General features: G+C 41.2%; 1 protein-coding gene and 1 pseudogene across 11 annotated transcripts in view; one reads left to right on the top strand and one right to left on the bottom strand.

Annotated features, from left to right (window-relative positions):
• The window catches only part of GREB1L (GREB1 like retinoic acid receptor coactivator), a 260,561-nt gene that overhangs the window by 192,623 nt on the left and 48,826 nt on the right, over positions 1-19,112 (top strand). For all 10 annotated transcript variants that reach the window (XM_079942265.1, XM_079942261.1, XM_079942260.1 and 7 more), the window contains 6 exons: positions 468-605; positions 2,178-2,363; positions 6,553-6,879; positions 7,946-8,074; positions 8,612-8,746; positions 11,117-11,314. In XM_079942265.1, coding sequence (XP_079798391.1) covers positions 468-605; positions 2,178-2,363; positions 6,553-6,879; positions 7,946-8,074; positions 8,612-8,746; positions 11,117-11,314 — 1,113 coding nt within the window. The remainder of the gene's footprint in view (positions 1-467; positions 606-2,177; positions 2,364-6,552; positions 6,880-7,945; positions 8,075-8,611; positions 8,747-11,116; positions 11,315-19,112) is intronic.
• On the bottom strand, positions 17,732-18,917 carry LOC307196858 (tumor protein D52-like; annotated as a pseudogene). Its single transcript has one exon. The product of its transcript is annotated as a tumor protein D52-like (transcript).

Here is a 19,112-nt window from a genome sequence, read left to right as displayed (position 1 = left end):
TTAAAAAATGATTCTAAAATCTACAGAGAAATGATAAATACAGAAAGAATTATGCCGGTATGTTACTGTGGTTGCCTCTAGGTAGTACTGATTAATGATGAATTTATCCTTATTCTCACTTTTCTATACTTTTCACATTTTCTGTAATGAGTAGATATGCCTTGATAATCTAGGGTGGGGGGAGATAAAATACAAAACAGAATCCAAAATACTGTATGTGGAAAAACAACTAGAAGGAAAAACTGCCAAAATGCTAAATAGTAGTTATCTCCAGACGATTTGATAATGGTTGATATTTTTGTTTGTTTTTCTCACTTATTTTATACAATAAACACAAATTACTTTAATAAAAAAGCCATTAGACTTATAAAACTTGCATATTAAAAGTATTAACGCTGTGTTGATTTCAACTCTATTTCATTTATCCTTCCTAGCTAATCCTTCTTGTCAAACAACTTTTTTTCCAGAGTCCCTTTTATCTGCCCCAGTTCCACAGACCCCATTAACTGGAATTTTACAACCTCGACCCATTCCTGCAGGGGAAACTGTAATTGTTCCTGAAAATCTGCTGAGTAACTCAGGAGTTAGACCAGTAATCCTGATAGGTAAGGAAAGGAATTCCAAGTTGCCTGTGTCTGCTGGAATCTAGGAACAATCCTCCATTTCACTGCGTGTCTATTCATGTGTTCATGAAGGTATTCATTGATCCATCTATTAATTCTTTAAGCACTTATTGGTCAGCTCCTTCATGATATCCTAAACATGGGACTAGAAGTTGGGAATAAGGCAAAGTCTTTTTGCCCACAAGGAGCACTGTTTAGTGGGGCAGTCTAGAGGTTCACAGCCAAACTCTCCATCATCTCAGAGGTGATGTTTCAGCTGGGGAACTGAGGGGTGGATGAGAGCAGACAAGGTTGGGGACGGCTCATTTCAGTCAAAGGGAGCCAAACGGCAGAGAAAAGGAACAAACTGAGCCAGCAAAGAGGCCCCACTTGGGAGAACCAAGAGGCCCCAGAGCTGCAGATCTAAACCAAGGGGAAGCATTTAGGAGTGAGAGCCTTTCCAAGCCCTCTATAAGTGGAGGTGTAGAAATGTAGGGGTCCCTAGATTCCATGACTAATTTAGAGCCTTTCATACCCCCATCAAGAGTGCCCTCGTCGGGGGGCTAGCCTAGGCCAGAAGAAGAAGACTGCCGGCTTTACCTTCGGGACTAAACAGATAGGGTGTTTAAGCCCACTAGATCTTTATGGTATGTCTATGTGAGGTGTTATCTGTTTCTTGCAGTTGGCTTGAGCCAGACATGGATGGTTTCGCTTTGAGCCCTGTTCTTTATCAGACTGCCCTATCCACTGCTCCTGGACCTATAGGCACTAGGGGGAATCCCAGTTGTTTAAATTCCATATAGTCAGGAAGTTCTTACTGAACATTTGAATTGCATGCACAGTGCAACTAAGCCTTGGAAAGATACATAAAACATGAGGACCCTTTGGTGTCTGCCTTTTAGAAAGACTCACAAAGGGACTGTTCTCTTCACCATACCACAAATACAGGGTGTATTTTCAACACATTTGTGTCCTATCTACTTCTAAGACGATTTAAGGCTGTTTACTGACAATTAGGAAGAGAACACAACAAAAATGGCTGAGATAGCAAAAAGAGTAAGAACCTCCAAGTCCCTGCAACTGGAAGAATATTGCTGTTGATCAATGAATTTAGCTTAAATGTTTTAAAAGAAAACCTCAAGAAGTGACACATGTTATTGTAGCTTGTCTGTTTGTTTGTTTTCTGACTTCTTTTCTGAAGAGAAACTTGATCAGGAATTTTATCTGAAAACATTTTATTCTTGCAGTTTTACAAAGGGTACAGAGATGTTTCTGCAAACTCTCATCAGTCCTCTATGTCAGAGATATAATATTAACATGTCTCTTATATAATATAGTTTGAGTATTAATATAATTAGAGTATTTTGCTTCCTGTTCTTCTAATTTAATGACAGGGTAGAATTTAGAGCATTCGCGTGAATTCCCTGGGATTGATATATTTGAGTGATTTGTTTGGTAGCCATCTCAGAGGGCAGGGAACTTTGTTAAGCATCGTTGATCCTAGTTGAGCAAATATACCTGGTTGGACCTCAAAAAGAAATGTTGAACTTCACTGACCTGCTTCTATTGGGGCAGGCTATGGCACTTTACCCTATTTCTATGGAAATGTTGGTGACATTGTTGTGAGTCCTCTGCTGGTGAATTGCTACAAGATTCCACAGTTGGAAAACAAAGATTTGGAACAGTTAGGTTTGACTGGCAGCCAGCTCCTGAGTGTGGAAAACATGATTCTTCTGACAATACAGTATCTCGTGCGGCTGGGTAAGCAATTTTCAATAATCATTTGATGGCGACGATTTTTATTCTTTTTTGGAACATACTTTTTTCCTTTCTTACCCACTTTCTCACATTTATCCACCTCTTACTTTACCCTCTTTCACGTCTAACATTCTTTTTCTTCAACCCCATTCTCTATGGCTTTTCCCTTTCCTCTCCTCCATTTCTTTCCTACTCCTTTCCTACTCCTTTCCTATTTCTTTTTCTCCCCCCTATTTCCCTCAGATCTAGCCTCCCTTGCTGCTGGCTTTGCTTCTTTGGGTCCTAGAAGAGATAAATTGCTCCACCTGGTGTCCAGGGCCACAATGGTCCTAAAGTCTCCAAAGTAGTTGATGTAGGCAGACTGTCCAAGGGCTGTGGGTACCTCCCTTGTGAGTCAGGCCAAGCCACCTTTCTGAAAGTGCAGCTACCATCTGGAATGCAAATGTAGCCATTGTGTTAGACAATTATTTTCCAATTTTCCACTTAGCCTTTTTATCTTGTTTATCCACTGCCCCTACACCCATTTTTTTCTTCTCCAGCTCCATCCCTTTGATGTAATCCCAAACTGCTTCCTTTCATTGAGGTAGTAACTTGGACCTCCCTGGAAGGTTTTCTGAGCTTTAGGGTAAGGGGATACCTAGGTCATGAACCCTTCACTTCCTCTATTTGATATCTCCTCCTGAGCCCCACAGTGGGTGTATGCAGGTGCCCTGACGGTACTTTAGTGGCTCCGCAGCATTTGCATTGCAATGTCCTTTATTTTGCAAACTGCAGTAGGCCATCTAATATGCAGCCTAATTATATACCTACTCCAGGACTTCAAACCACTGATTTACTTAGGAAAATGGTCAAGATGTAAAATTACACATTAAAAATTTTATCTGCACTCTTGTGACTTTTTTTTTAATGATTTTACATACTTTGGTGTTAAATAATAAAAAACATGGGCCAAACAATGTTAAACACACACACACACACACACACACACACACACAAGCTTCAGCTTCAGTCTTTGGAGCATCAGCTAGCAATCATGGCTGCAACTCTTAGTACCCTGAGAGCCCAAAGTCCTGCTTTGACATGGAATCTACTTTGACATGGGATCTGCTTTGACACAGGCTTTTGAAACTTGCAAGGCTTCAGGTATCTCATGAGCCACTTTCATGATAAATCTAGGACTTGCTAATCATTTTTATTAGTAGGTAGTAAAATTATAAAAATCTCCCGGGTCTGACATTTGATGTCATCATTTTAATTGATACATACTGACTTTCAACCGTGTTCCAAGATGAAAAACTAGCTTCTAGATGTATCCAGAATCAGTTATACAAGGCCACATAAAGCAGTGCTATTTTAGTTAACCAAGCCTATCAGTATAGCATTTTTTAAAATCTCAATACCAATTTAAATAGTCAAAGTCCAAGTTAATTAAAGGAACTAAATGGTCAAAACAAAACCTCTTTCCTTAAATTAGTAAAAGCTCTTTTCTTAAAAAATAGAACAATCTCCATTCAATTAGACAAAACTCTTCTCTGCCCTGCAGGATCAGTTCTCTCCAGGGTTTTACTTGCAACCAATTAATTATGTTTCTCAATGTCCAACATAAATAGATATTTCTTTTTCTTAATCTAAATTTTGTACATTGAAACATCTCTCTCTTTAACTCTTCTGGAGTCCGTAATTTTTTTTTTTTTTTTTTTTGCCTTCAGAAGTTTTGAAGAAGGCAGCAAGAATAGTTTCACATATGCTAAAGATTATAAATTGACATTTGAAAAAATAAATCCAAACTTCTAAAAGGACAGGTGTAACACTTGGATGGCTCAGTTATCTGAAGGTAACAGAGAAGAAGAAAAGCAAGATTTTTCAGAAAGAACAGACCTTTCCACTACAATCACTTTTAAAAAAAAGTCTCTGTTATTTCACAATCTGAAAATCTTTTGAAGTAGATAATGAAATCAGCAAATCCAGAGATTCTTGGAGGACTCTGAGTCTATTGGAACCTTGTCTTTTCCTATTATGGTGGCTGTATCTGAAAAGCCTTCGGACCTGATGCCTGGGCTACACTGAGTTACTGGAGATAAGCATCTGAAGAAAAAAAAATACTATATATTATCAAGCTTGTGAAAAGTGGAGAAAAGGCTCCTGCAATTTAGCTGTAAAGGCTAAGGATGCAGAAATGACGGGAGGTGATTGGAAGCAGGGCAATTTACTCTAAAAAGTTTCTTACCTCATTTAAACTTTGATACATTTTCCTCCATTTCTCAATTCCTAACAGTAATTCAGTCAAAACTCTGTAAAAGTGAGTTTTAAGGCAACCGAGAACGCTATGAACATGTTTGATATTTTATTTTCCCAGAATGCCTTCGTATTTGGAATTAATTATGCTGCCTAACAGAAAATGTTACTCCATGGTGGTTTGGAGGGGGCCTTATGCACACACCTATTAACCAGCCTCCTCAGATTGTCTATGAGAGGCCGGAGGGAACTGGAGAAGTCACAGCCACATGCTTTTGAGCTGTCATTTGTTCTGATGGAAGAAAGCTTTAAGTACATGACCATCTTCCCTTCTTCTCCATGCAGTCAGTACAGATCTTGCGCTTTGAGCTCACTACTAAGTGTATACTCAGTGGCCACGAACCGTGGTGCTAATTTGATAAAGTTAAATGAAGATCAGAAGCTTTGGTGGCTCCCAGGTGATAATAAGGCATCCTCTAGTAAGGGATTGGGGAAGGCACAGAAACATAAACACAATGTAAGCATTGCCATTTTCTTGCCCTCTTTCCATGTATTGCCATTTTCTTGCCCTCTTTCCTGCTTCCCTCTGGCTCCAACCAATCCTGAGAAAAACTGGTTTTTTCCAATTAAAATTGTTTATTTTTAAAATATATGATATTTTATTTAATTTTCCTTATCCTATCCATTACTAAACTTGCATTTTTTTTTTACTTTCCCTGAGAATATGGGCAGGGTCCAGGGAGGCCACTTAAACCCCTGTTAGAGGAAGGAAAGGTTTCTGACTCACTCAGGTGCCTCGTTCTCATACAGAAGTCCAGTCCCTCATCCCTGTATTCTTTGCAAGGGGATTTTGGCTTTGGATTCTGAAGCTATTGCTTGATCTCAGATCACAGACACTGAGGGGGTCTATATCTGTTTCAGGAGGATGAGTTTCAAATCTCAGGTCCACACAGCAAAAGAAATGCCTTTGAGTAGCAGGAGTGAACAGTCTTGCCAGTTTCAATTTAAACTAAGTGTAGGAATTCATTTGTGTCACTTGGATGCCAGACACTGACTTGCTTATTTTGTCTCAGAGACTGGTTGAGGGACTTCCCTGGCGGCCCAGTGAGTAAGTCTCTGTGCCTCCAATGCAGGGGGTGTGGATTCGATCCCTGGTAGGGAAGGTAAGATCCCACAAGCTGCGCGGCTCCGCCAAAAAAAAAAAAAAAGACTGGTTGAGTTTCTAAAGAGAAACAAAATACCTCTAATTCCAGGGACCACAGATCACCCATGTAAGCTTAACCATAACCTCGGCCAGGGAAGAGGGCCACATGCCATTCTTAACCCAGAACCCTGGGGAATAACTAGGTGATGAGAGCATTCTCTATCTGGGGAAAGCGTGGAACTGCCTAAATATACATTGGGAGTGAAAAATAATTAAACTTAGTTTTCCTTGTGGACAGTATTCTCAAAATTAGGTATAGATGCAATACATTAAAATGTTTTTCTAAGGCACCTATGAATAAAATGAGAAATGAGTGAAGCCTGAAGCTGATTATATACCAGTAGGTTAGCTTCTTGCTTCATTAGTCATTAACTATTTCTGTAACGCCAAGTTTAATATGTCAACAAAAATACCACCTTCAGTGACCATCTCCCAAGGCATACAATGGAATTGATACTGTCTCTGAGCACATCTTCTTTTAAAGATATCAAGAATAGAAGTCTGCATTTTAAAAATAAACGTGTATCAAGGCAAACAAAAAAGAGAGAAGGTAATTTAGCAATGGAAAATGGTTAGTAGAGGCAGTATACTTGAGGCCACTAGAGGAAAAAGAGCTTGTTTGCCAGCTGCAATAGACTGCACTCTGATGTGTGTGTGTGTGTGTGTGTGTGTGTGTGTGTGTGTGTGTGTGTGTGTGTCTTTTTTAGCTGTGATTAAAAAAAAAAATTCTAGCTGTAATTCTCTTCAATTTAGGTCCTGATCAGATACCTCTCAGGGAAGAATTTGAGCAAATTATGCTGAAAGCTATGCAGGAATTTACTCTGAGAGAGAGAGCCCTGCAGATGGGTGGTCAGTGCACGCCTGTGTCACCAGGACAACTCCCCTGGCTGGCTAGGTTAATTGCCAGCGTATCTCAAGACTTGGTTCATGTGATTGTGACCCAGAACTCCTTGGCGGAGGGCATTTCAGAGACATTGAGGACTCTCAGTGAAATGAGACACTATCAAAAACTACCAGATTATGTTGTGACAATTTGTGCATCGAAAATCAGAGGAAATGAGTTTTGTGTGGTAGTATTAGGTGAGTAATTTTTTCATTCATTCATCCTCTGTCCATTTGTATAATACTAAATGGGGTGTTTCAGGCATCCATGTAATTAATCTCTGGTCAAGTGCTCCAACTTGGGTTCTTCCTCCTAATTTTAACTTTTCCTTTGCTCCTCAGATCAGATTTTTATAGCCCTTAGTTTGGCTGTTGTCCCTGTCAGCTGGTTGTGGGAGCATTATTTCAAAGCACACCCTAGTAACAGATACCCTTGTCTCATGTAACTTCTGTCCTTAAGATGTTTTGGAAATGTTACCACTCCAGCATGTGATAAAGCCATTGCCACAGGTGGTTTAAGCCAGTTAATCATATTTGCCAGGAACTTAGCTCATATATTCACCTCTTCACTAAGAGGATATTTAATGTTATAACATTGACCCTAAAGAAAACGTTCAGAAAGTTGGTATGTTACAAAATTGATTTTTGTTTCTGGTGCTGATTTTCTATCAGGCACCATCCTGAGTTGCCATTTGGACCAAATTTTGCTGAGTTGCCATTTGGACCAAATTTTGCTTTTCTCCTCTCAGTGAATGGCTCTCACCGCTTCCTAGCAAAGGGGCCAAGCCCTCTTGCTTTGACCAAACCCACCTGCCCATCTCTCTGTGATACATATTTCTTTCAAAAAGCTTCATCAGAAAGTGTAACACATTCATTTTCTAATTTTCATTAGTAAAAAAACAACATAAGTTTATATTTTTAAGACTGATATTCATAATAGCCATGCAGACACAACTTTTTAAAGGTTTTTCACATTCCTCCCGAGTCTTTTAAATAGATGCATGGTATGTTCTCACCATTACAAACATAAGGTATGTTATTTTTTTCCCTTGATACCTAACTTTGTATTATAAACTTTTCAAATGAAATTTTGAAACTGTCATTTCAAATGCTGTATAATCGCCCATCTTTTGATATGCCATACTTTTCTTAGCCAAGTCCCTCTAGCTACACACTTTAGTTGTGTTTCCAGTTCTTGCTGTTCTAAATCACTTCCCGGTGAACATTTGTTCACTGGCATGTTGTCTCCCCCTCTGTTCTGCAGGTCAGCATCAGTCCAGAGCTCTGGCAGAGAGCATGCTCACCACAAGTGAGTTTTTGAAAGAAATTAGTTATGAGCTCATCACAGGAAAGGTCAGTTTCCTGGCATCGCATTTCAAAACCACATCATTAGGTGAGTGGCAGTCAGATTCAGCAACACTGCCGGCCCCTGGCTGCGTGATTTTCTGAATTTAAGTCTTAGTGTGAGCTGAGTGTGGAGGTTAAGCTTGCCCGCTGATCTTCCCTCATTTGGAATGGTTTCTTCTAAGCATTTTGTTACTGACACAGCAAAGGGGTCCAGGCACAAGGATGTGAGGCCTCAGCTCAGCCACTGCTTTGTTGTGTGACCTTGGGCAACGCTCTGCCTCCCCAGATCTCAGTTTTCTAATATGTCAAATGGAGATATAATGACCCCGTCCTGCCTGCTCTGAGTATTATAGGGGCTGAGAGAGATTTAGTATGTGGGAGCATGGAACCTGTAAGCACGATACAAACAAGGGTAGCTCTGGCTACCGAGATCCTGCTACAGGGGTGGCTGAGTGTAAATTCCGACGTGGAAAGTGGGATGACCAACAGATATCGATGGGAGCCCAGCGTAGCTGCCCAACTTGGAGACATACAAACATGTCATTCCTTGTGACTTTCTTATCTCCACTTTATTTTGTCATAGGTGATGACCTAGACAAGCTGCTAGAAAAAATGCAACAGAGAAGAGGAGATAGTGTGGTGACCCCTTTCAATGGAGACCTTAATGAATGTGTGTCACCTCAGGAGGCTGCTGCTATGATCCCCACGCAGAACCTGGGTAATGTCACCACAGGCCAAAAGGAGGAAACTAGTCCTCAGGACAGACATAGAAGCTAAGTCGTTCTGAGGGTTTTGAGGTCTTGTCTTCAAGTCACAGACTATGACAGGCCTTTCCTCATTATCTACATGATAAATCTGGCTCAAGTTAAAAATGCCTTACCCTGTGGCCTGGGCCCCATGCTTTTGTTCTTAGTAAATTTCTCCTAGAATTAAAATCAAAGCCAAAGACTTTATTTTAAGCAGTGCCTCTCTTTGTTTTTGTTTTCTTGGGGGAGCGGGGATCCTTGGTGTACTCTCCTTAACTCCACCAGCTGTGCTCACCACTGTGGGTGCTCATGTAGGGCTTCAAAGAACTACTTGAAAGAATCTAGACTACGGTCTGTGCAGGGCTCCTGGCTCTCTGCTCCCTGCATCTACTCTCCAATGTGTAAAACACACATAATCTCAGGGTTAGCGAGGCCTTCCTGGCAGCTGGAGCAGAAACACTGACATATCATCTGACCTACAAAGAGCTTGCAGAATGCCAAGGGGGACGGTGGGACCAGGGGTGAGGAGTTCAATCGCTAGATTAGATTCCTTTAGGTTCAGATCCTTCCCCAGTTCCCTGTTTGATAGGGACCATATAAGAAAGGACAGAACAGAGAACAGGAGAAGGATGGATACGAAGCAGAGATGCTGACAGCCTTTTGGCTTCCACTTGATGGGAATGCATCCTTTATGCATTAGGCTGACAGCAGGAAAAGTAGCATGGCTTGGCATCGGCTCAGGCATAAAAATGAATTCAAAGGCAAAAGTTTTTGACTTCTGGACATTGCATGACAATAAAATGACCATCCAGATGATCTAAAATGTGTTATGTGAACAAAGTTAAAATTTTGAAATTCTCACATGCCCACATACATATCCTTGATTCCGTGTTTAAGAAACATTGCTTGGGAATTCCCTGGTGCCCTGGGTTCAATCCCTGGTCAGGGAATTAAGATCTCGCACGCTATGTGGCCAAAAAAAGAAAGAAAAAAAAGCTTAAAATAATAATAAATAAGAGATCTTGGTGGTTAAAAAAAAAAAAGAAAAAGAAAAGAAACATTACTTAAAGATATTTTTAGGTTTCCTCCAACATCAAAATTTGTTAAGTTCAATTCTACAGAGTTATGCCATCCCCTGTGTTAGTCCCCGTTCATCTAACCCGCAAAATGAAAGAAACAACAGCCTGACTATCGAAAGACAGATTTTTATTTTGGTTGGTAATCTTTGTGGATCAAAAACTATTTGGGCTATTATTAAAGGTTGCAGTTTGGGGCTTTTCTAGTAGGTTCTCTCAGCCAGTAGGGAGACCCACCTGTATAAATCTCCACTCGCTGTCAGGGTTCCATGGTGGCTGGGGTCCCATGACTACCGTCTTTGCCTGGGAAGTATTGCAGCTTGATTTTAGAAAACATTCATTAGCACAGGTTAATTGGGCCCTTGCGTGTTCCAGTCAGACTTCCACATGTGTTCCTGATAAAAACCAGCCCTTTCAAGAAGCATTAAATGTTTCTGCTCAGGTGTTTAGCTGACTAAGCCTGTCTCTCATTATGTGTGCGTGTGCATACACGCATGTGTAAGAGAGATTGATCGCTTGATTATAACTTGTAATAAAAAGCTACTGGCTTGGTTAGAGTATCTGGGCAATGTTTTTCTAATACGTCACCTATTGAGCAGCCAGCTGGCCATGTCATGGGTCAGGTCTCTTCAGATAGTACAGGCATCAGCATGGGAGTTGACCACAGTCACCCAGACCTGCTAGGTCACAAGCACTGGCAAAGTGGAGTCAAGTGGGAAGAAAGGTGAAGTTAGTGTCATGGGGAGGAGAATTTCAAGCCATGTTACAACTGACTTGCTGGAGAGGAAATGTTTACTGCAGTGCCATCCAGAAAAGCTCAAAGGAACTCAGCATGATTATGATTATGGCATTAGCTCTGAACTGGGTCTGGGCTCAGGCACCTGACCTGTGCTGATAGTCCTAAAGAAACCAGGAAACTCTTCCCCTTTCCAGAGATGAGTCCTGGCTCCAGCTGCAAGAGTGTGGTCTGTCCCCCCATTTCTGGGCAGGGGAGGGGTGCTGAGTTCATGCCTTGTGAGACAATTTATATTAAAATAGTACATTTGTAAAACTACTACATTCACTCTTGAGCACATCCTTTCAGCCAAGTTGTCAGGGAAAGTGGGCAAATCTATTGAAAGGCAATAGAGAGTGAGGATAGAAAGTGAGGATTCTTGGTGATAGAGCATCACTCTACCCTATGTGTATTATTTGTCCCTATATGGATTCATAGAGGCCATCACAGAAGTGAATTAATCTTGTTCTTATGACTTTCTTAAATTTTAGATCTAGATAATGAACCCTTCCAGATTTATCAACCGCAGCTTACGGTTGCCAGAAAACTCTTGTCCCAGGTGTGTGCCATAGCAGACAGCGGCAGCCAGAGCCTGGACCTCGGCCACTTCAGCAAAGTGGACTTCATCGTCATTGTCCCAAGATCAGAGGTTCTGGTCCAGCAAACTCTTCAACGGATTCGACAATCAGGTAGGATGGAACTTTCAAAGAGGGCCCTGCCTAGATCCAGCCTTAGATTCCCTCTGTCTCTTTCTTTGGCTTAATCTAAACATTTTTAGGGGCCTGATTCTATTAAGTCTGTGATGTCATCAGTGGATTAGAAACTGGCCACTCATGTATGAAGAGAAATGTCCTCAAGGCAAAGATAGCCCTGCCTGGGATGACGGGGTCTGTGCCACCTGAAGTCCTTCTGTGGCTCAGTGAGTCATTCTCATGGGAGGATTCTTGTACCTTTTGCACACTACCAGCAGATTTTTCAGCCTAGAAACCAGAACGCTATGCCCTGTGTCAGCAATGAGAAACCTCATTAAAAAAAATTCAAAGTTAGAATTTCTCCTAATTTCTTTAAGAGAATAAGTAGAGAGGAAAAAAATTTTTTTCCAGAAAATGTGAAAAGGTAGGGAGCAAATATTTTAGAAGTCTGTGGTAAATAACATCCCTCTCAAACATAAAAGTTGCTTAGAATTACAAGAAGCAATAAGGAATTTAGAAAATTGAGACTGCTGAAAATGCCTGCCTTTGTAAACTAGGTTTGAAAAAGAAATTATAAATGTCAAGTTGCTTCTGAGTACCTTAGCTGGGGGAAGACACACACACACACACACACACACGCAGATTTTAACTGGAGGATAAATCTTTTTGCCACAGTAAAAAAATTTATTTTCAATATATTTGAAAACAGGAAGCAGAAAACTTCAGAAGAGCTTAAAATACAGTTTATATGTTCCACACCTGTCATTCAGTGCTCCTTAAACTTTAGGGTGCATGCAGATCACTAGGGATCTTGTTAAATTGCAGATTCCCCTTCAGTAGGTCTGGGTGGGCTCCAGATTCTGCATTTCAAACAAGCTCCCAGGGGCTACCTGGGCAGCTGGTCAGAGGACCACTCTTTGATTAGCACAGCTGTACAAAAAATCTTTCGTTCTAAGTTCCATGGGCCAGATGAGCTGACTAACAAAAGGCTTTTCCCTCTTTAACACCTCTTAGTGGCTGTGACTGAGACATGTAAAGTCTTTCCATGCCTCGTCGAGACCCAAGCGCCTGGTTAACAGTGCAACCTGTGTTTTAGCCTCTAAAATTTTGAATGACAAGTTACAAAATGGCCTGTTAGAAATATTGACTTATAGATGAATTAGCCAGAGACGGTCAAATGCCTTCTCTCACAGCTGTCCCAGAAACTGGAGTGAGCTCTAGACATCCTCAGCTACTGGCCATTCGTCATTTTCTTTCCGCCCCCCTCCATTGAGGGAAATGGAGGGGTTTTCGTCACACCAGGCATTAACCAGATTTTTGCTACTTCTTGTGGATTTTCCACTTTATTACTGTGGAGGGAGCACCTTCTCTTGTAGGTTTTTTACTTGTACCAAAGGGCATTTGTGGCCTTCCTGAGTTTGTGATCTGATATCCCAGTCATACTCCAGCCAGGTCATCTTAGCACCTGTTTCAAGGGGTGAAATCATCCATGGTCAAGTGGTTGTACTCTCCCCAGAGCCTTTTCCTCAAATAACCTCTTGATGACCTGTATTTTCGCCTTTCTTAATCAATGCAAGACCCTAAATAAAACCCTGCATTTTTGACAGATAGAGAAACTCTATTGGTCCTTCCTTTTCCCTTCTCAACGCCCTCAGATTTTTCCAAAGTGAGTATTTTGAGATTATCATTCCTCAGAAAGGACTGGTATTTGACTAGTTACATAAGCTTAGAATCCAAGAAAATCAGTGTTACAGAGATTCAGAAAATTCAAGGCAAAGCATATTTTTAAAATTATTCACATCTGGCCTTGGCATACATACTGAAAATTTTTGCTGCAGAAACAATCACTTCTATATATTTTTAAATAACTGTATTCATTTTTATTATACAAAAAACCCGAGTTGTTGTTTTATTTTGAAAAATAAAAGAAAGTAGGAAATTTTAAACACTTATAATCCCACCACTCAAGGATAATCACTGTTAAAATGACTTAATACCTAGTGTTCCAGGCTCTCTTCTCTGCCTATGTCTGATATTATAGTAGGCACGTTTTTCCACATCATTAAGCTTTTGTAAGCATCACTCGTAATGAATGTGTATGATATTCCATATCATAACAACACCAAAATTTATTTGCTTTTTTTATTTGAATACCTTTGTATTTTTGGAACACATCACAGTTGATAGAACCTGAAGGACCAGAAGCATTTTAAGGTGTAAAGAGATTGTCCAGAGCAGAGATTCCCCACTAAAACAACTCTTGACAGTCATTGCTATGAAAACACAGAGGATTCTCAAGAAGTCATCTGACTCAGTTTCCTCATATTTTGCCATGTGAATCAAGGAGAGCTACATTTGCCTAAGGTCCAGAGGGCAGTGCTTTGGGGACAAGGACTGTTCTCTCATCTCTGTGTGCCTGGTGCCTCATTTCTGCCTCACCTGGGCCTGGCACCAGTAGGGGCTCAACTACGGGTTCGGGTTCGAAGGGAGAGCTGGGGCTGGAGGGAGGAAGGGGAGGGATGGGCAGAGGGAACACCAGTGTCCAAGTGCTTTGCTCTCTGGTTCCATTTGCCTTTCCCTAAAGGAAGCATTTCAGCAGCCAGCCTGCCAGGAAAAGCACCAGGCAGGGAGAAGCAGCCAGGACATGCAGAAAGGCCACATCCTTGGCAACCCTTGTGTGGCTGAAAGAGAAAGGTGAAAATAGAAACCATCACGTTGTTGCAGACTCAGCACTAAGGCGAAGCATTTAGTACCTTAACTTACTTTCTAACGAAGGAAGGGAGGCAGGGAGGAAAAGAAGACAAAAGAAAACAGTACAGAAAGAATTGGAAGGTAAAAAAAAAAAGAAATGAAATGGGTTAAACCTTTTTAAGTTTGCCCCAGATGGACTTGTAAATGCTGCAGTGATCAATGGAAAAGCAACATAAGGAATTTTTAGACCATAGGAAATTCTTTTGTTTTAGTGTCATTTTTTTTTACAGACTGATGTTGTAGCATAGTTCTTCTAATTCAAGAAGCTCCAAATGCTATAAATTAGAATACTAGGTTATCAAAATGCGATCAAAATGCAAGCCACTTTCAACTCCACATGAGTAGGATGAAAACAGGAAGGATTAGTGACACCATATTTTCCTCCTCCCTGCTTTTAAAATGGTATCCGTGGGAGCCCCCAGCAAATGGGAGCAGATCTACGAGTATCCAGTCAAGGAAGTTTTATCATGCTCAGGGGAATGACGTAACTTTGACACCTCAATACATGCCTGATCATAAAAGAACCAGAGAGACAGTTTCGTCTGCTGATACGTAGATAGGTTTTAAGGCAGTGGGAGAGATTAGGAGGGGAGGAGAAGAGATAAAGGAAGGCAATTTCACTTTCTGAAATGTATTTTCTTGGTCTCATCAACCTTATGTCTCCTTGTTAGTCAGCAGAAAATGTAAGCGGAAAAAAGGAAGTGAGAAAGGCAGCAGGGAGTGGGACCCCAGGGAAGAAAGTACTAGGAAAGCACTCTGCCCTGAGGTGGAGTAGGGAAACACCAGAGATGCCTCTGTACAAATAGAACTAAACAAGTACCTAACGTTAGCATCCGTGAAGTCAGTTTCCAACCACGTCGTAGCTGCCCAGTGCCCACCCCTAGTTTATAGACAGCGTTGGCACCTGCCTCACAGCCACCACCTCCCCTCCAAGTGGACGACCCCACCGAATCCTAGCTTCTCTGCATTAAGCTCTCATCTGCAAACACCTTTCCCTCTACTGCTCATCAGGCGCCTGCCCCCTAGTCATATCCCAGATGCTCCTGGATCCTGGAATTGTAAATTCTAACAACCCCAACACCAGACCACAGACTTCTTTGCAACATACACTGTGTGGAGAAAAAAAATCAACCTTTCCGATTGATGCCTCATAAATTCTTTCTGGTTCTTTAGTTGGCTCTCTCTCCCGCTCTCCACGGTGACTGGCTCTTGCAGACTCCGTTTCACTCACAGTTCTGACCTCATCCTTCTCTTAGCAAAGGACCATGCCGCTTATTTCTCCCCTCCCCCACCCCCAGAGGAAGAAAACTTCAGATAAAAACTTCCTTCCAAATCTGGAAACCTACCTGCATATACACCCATCATTCCCCCTTCCTTCCTGATCAGTGAAGAGCTGCCCTGCTCTGTGTAAGCCTGCTTCTCCCACCTTGCTCTGGAGGCCGTGCTGTCCTCATTCTCATGGACCTCACACTCTGATGATCTCCTCTCTCATTGTCACCTTCCATTTCCTTCCCTCCTGGAGCTCATTCCATCAGTTTTAACCTGCCCCACTCCCTCAGAGACAAAACAAGCAAGCCTCTGTTAATCCTACCTAACCCTCCAGTTTATCCTCCTCGACTTAAGTGACAAACTTACTGAGGGAGTTGTCTGTTGTCATCTTCATTTCCTCAACTCCCAGTCACTCAACACCCTGCAAACTGGCCTCCACTCCCCACTGCCACGCTTCTAGGACTCTCACCAATGTCACCAATGACCTTTTCTGTCCTTACCTGGACTCCTGACAGCAACAGGTGCCCTCCATTCCTTCCTTTAAGCACTGCAGTGCCTTTGGCTTCCAAGACACATCCTTTCCCAGCCTTCCTTCTACAAGTCATGCTCCAGTGCTACTCTGTACCCTGTGGTGCTCCAGCCCGACACTCAAGACTGCGTAGTGGCTGTGTGTTTATTGATGATCTTTCTCTTCAGCTAGAAAGCAGATATTCAGGGTATAGGTCTGTCTTCTCTATGGCACAGGAGACACTTAACAAATGTGTTGAACTGAAGTTTTGTAACGTTCTGTTGAATTTTAAGTTAAAATCTATTTTAAGAGGAAGACATAGGGAGTTCCCTGGCGGTCCAGTGGTTAGGACTTGGTGCCTTCACTGCCGTGGCCTGGGTTCAATCCCTGTTTGGGGAACTAAGATCCCACAAGCCGTGTGGCACAGCTGAAATAAATAAATAAATAAGAGGAAGACATAGAAGTAATTAATATTTAAGATGTGGCAGTCCTGTGGCAAAAACAAATTCAGCCATTAAAACCATGTTTCGCAAACCTACTTTGGCCAAGAGTAAAGCCCTTAAGATGGGTATGTAACAGGTGTATCTGTCAGTCACACAGGGCTCTGAAGTCATATCTGTGTGTTCAGAATGCTCTTCTTGTGCAGATCTAGTGCTGCTTTCCTCCTTGACCCAAACAAACAGCATAGTCATATACACCCACACAGCGAAGTCTCACCGAACCCAAATTAGAGAATTCTCTCCCACTGGGAGGACAGAAGGGAGCCAGCCAGGCCACCAGAAAACAGTGGGACCACCAGAGCAATGGGCACCGAAAGCAATTACCCGGAATTTTAACCAGCCGTTTCAATTCCCAGGTTATATATTTATTTTTCTTTTACTGATATACAGAATTTATTAAGCTTTTCACATGTAATAGAGCATAGTTTCAGTTGCATCTGAAGTGCTAACAAAAGCTCCAGCAATCAAGAATGGCAGCATGTTATCAATATTTTATAACAATCAACACTTGTAGCTTTTCAGATTTGGATAAAATCATTTATCCCAAAGTAAATCTAGTCATGCTTTTAAAAAATGCTTTAGGTCACTGCAAGCTTGGCAATTAACATTTGGCTTAAACAATAATAAAACAATCACAACTTGATAAATAACAAATACAACATTGTAGGCCATAACCATACACAGCATAAGGAAAAGATAGTGAGTAGCCATTAGCATTAATAGAGTACCTTGGCCTCCATGTAGATACTTCCAGAGGCTTTGGTTCATTCAGCCCTGACACTCAGTTTTTAAAGCAGGGGACAGTATCTACAGTATCATTTTGTAATTTCTAACACACTGAAAACAAGTAAGTAGAAAATGGTGAGTTGATTTTTATTAATGCATTAAATCCTCAGGAGTTATCACCAACCCCTTAATATAAAATTTTTTCAAGTTATATTAGTCATATAACTTGGTGTGCTACTTACTGTAAATGCTGCTAAATGAATTAAATGAAGACGACAATGTTTCCCCTAATGTGGTTGATTTTAGCACTTTTCAGCTACCTAGATCTAAAAACTTTCAGGCTTTTGAAATGAACATATGAGGAGAGTGTTCATATTTCAACGTATTGATAATACAATATGCTTGATTCAGAACGTTAACTTACAATTTACTCCAAAACTAAAATTTTAATCTGGTGAAAAATAAGTAGCTATAAGTGGCATAATAACCATGACGCATAATAACCATGACACTAAAATGGTTACTGTCACAGATGGTGATAAACAAGGATGTGAGGGCTCCACTCTCAAGTCGCCTAGGATTTTGAATTACTTGTACATAGTGTCACTTACAAAACTATAACCAATTGAATATTTAGTCTGGTGTCTTCAAACACCCAAGATATAAGATAACTTATACCAAAACAATATCTTTTCGAAATATTTTTTGTAGCTGGTAGTTCTTCCCTTGGAGGTAAAGAACATTTTGCCAAAACTTTTAATAACCAGGATACAGAAAATTTTAAAGAGCAATCTTAGGAATCAAATATACAGAGATTCAAAGAGGAAAAAAGAAAATTGTATAGAAGACAAAGATCAAACTGGTATCCCAGATCCAGAGCAATTTTGTAAAGTAGGAAAGCAATTATGATAACCCACAGCTTCTTAGGTCATTCTAGTGAGGATCTCCAGGTACCACATGTGTTTTTATAATGATATTTCCTAAATAAAGGGCCTTAAATGCACATGAAAGGGCATCTCCCAGGAATAGAGGTTAAGATATTTTTACGTTGTTCAACCCACAAACTATTTGGTCAAAGGAATATGTAAAGTTCAACAAAAGCACATCTGGTGGAAATTCATGGCAATGAATGTTGACAAGATGTGCTTGGATCTCGCTTGCAGCATCTGGCAGCGAGTAGCAGAACAAAGGTGGAATCTCACAGGCTCTCCTGTGTCTCTTCTGGAAGAGGCTCCGTGGTGGTGGAACTAGCGTTTGCAGTCGAATTCAAGAATTCTCCAAAATCACCACCAGCAGGCTTGGTTCCCCCTACTTTAGACTTTAAGTTTTCAACCCTTTCCTCAAATTATTTGAAAGTTGGGGAGTTTTTTACATCTTCCAGCTTTTTGGTGATGACTGATCCAACAGATGAAAAAGCAGCTGAAACCTTTTGTCCAGGCTGAGATAAGGTTTCAGAGGTCTTCTTGTACGCAGACGTGGCTGTCACATCTTGCCACCCTTTGGCAATGTTCTGTTTTAGTGTCTGTAGTGAATTGATCCCAAGTTTCCGCTTGATCTCTGTTAGGTGCTTTCCTTTTTCTGCTAACACTTGAGACAGAGTCTGCATTTCTTCTTCTACCTTAGCAAGTTCTCTTCTTAGCTCTTCTCGCTCCTCCTCTGATAGGGTTTCAGTGGCACCGATAGTGGCAGCAACATCTTCTCCTTCCTCGGGTACTGGGTCTGTTCTCAGTAGACCTTGCTCGCCGCGATCCGTGTCTCCCACCCACCGGCAGCGAGTCCTTGCTTGGCCTCCCTGCCCACCACCCTCCTCCTGTCCTCCTCCCAGGTTATTTGCTGAAAAGAGACAGCCAGGGTGAAGGAATGTCCATTGTTATAATACTTAAAACTTCAGCATGCTCTAATGATTTAATATTTTCTGGATTTTCATTTCCTTTTTTAAAAAACAATAGCAATTTATTATTTATATTCTACTTTTTTTGTAATAGGGATCTGAAGACATATCAGTAAAAGCAGTTATAACAAACCCATAAAATCAGCCAAA

The sequence above is a fragment of the Stenella coeruleoalba genome, assembly GCF_951394435.1.
Source record: "Stenella coeruleoalba genome assembly, chromosome: 14".
Taxonomy (NCBI): Eukaryota; Metazoa; Chordata; class Mammalia; order Artiodactyla; family Delphinidae; genus Stenella; species Stenella coeruleoalba.
The sequence above is the reverse complement of the archived record's forward strand: the minus strand, read 5'-3'. Positions and strand labels throughout refer to the sequence as shown.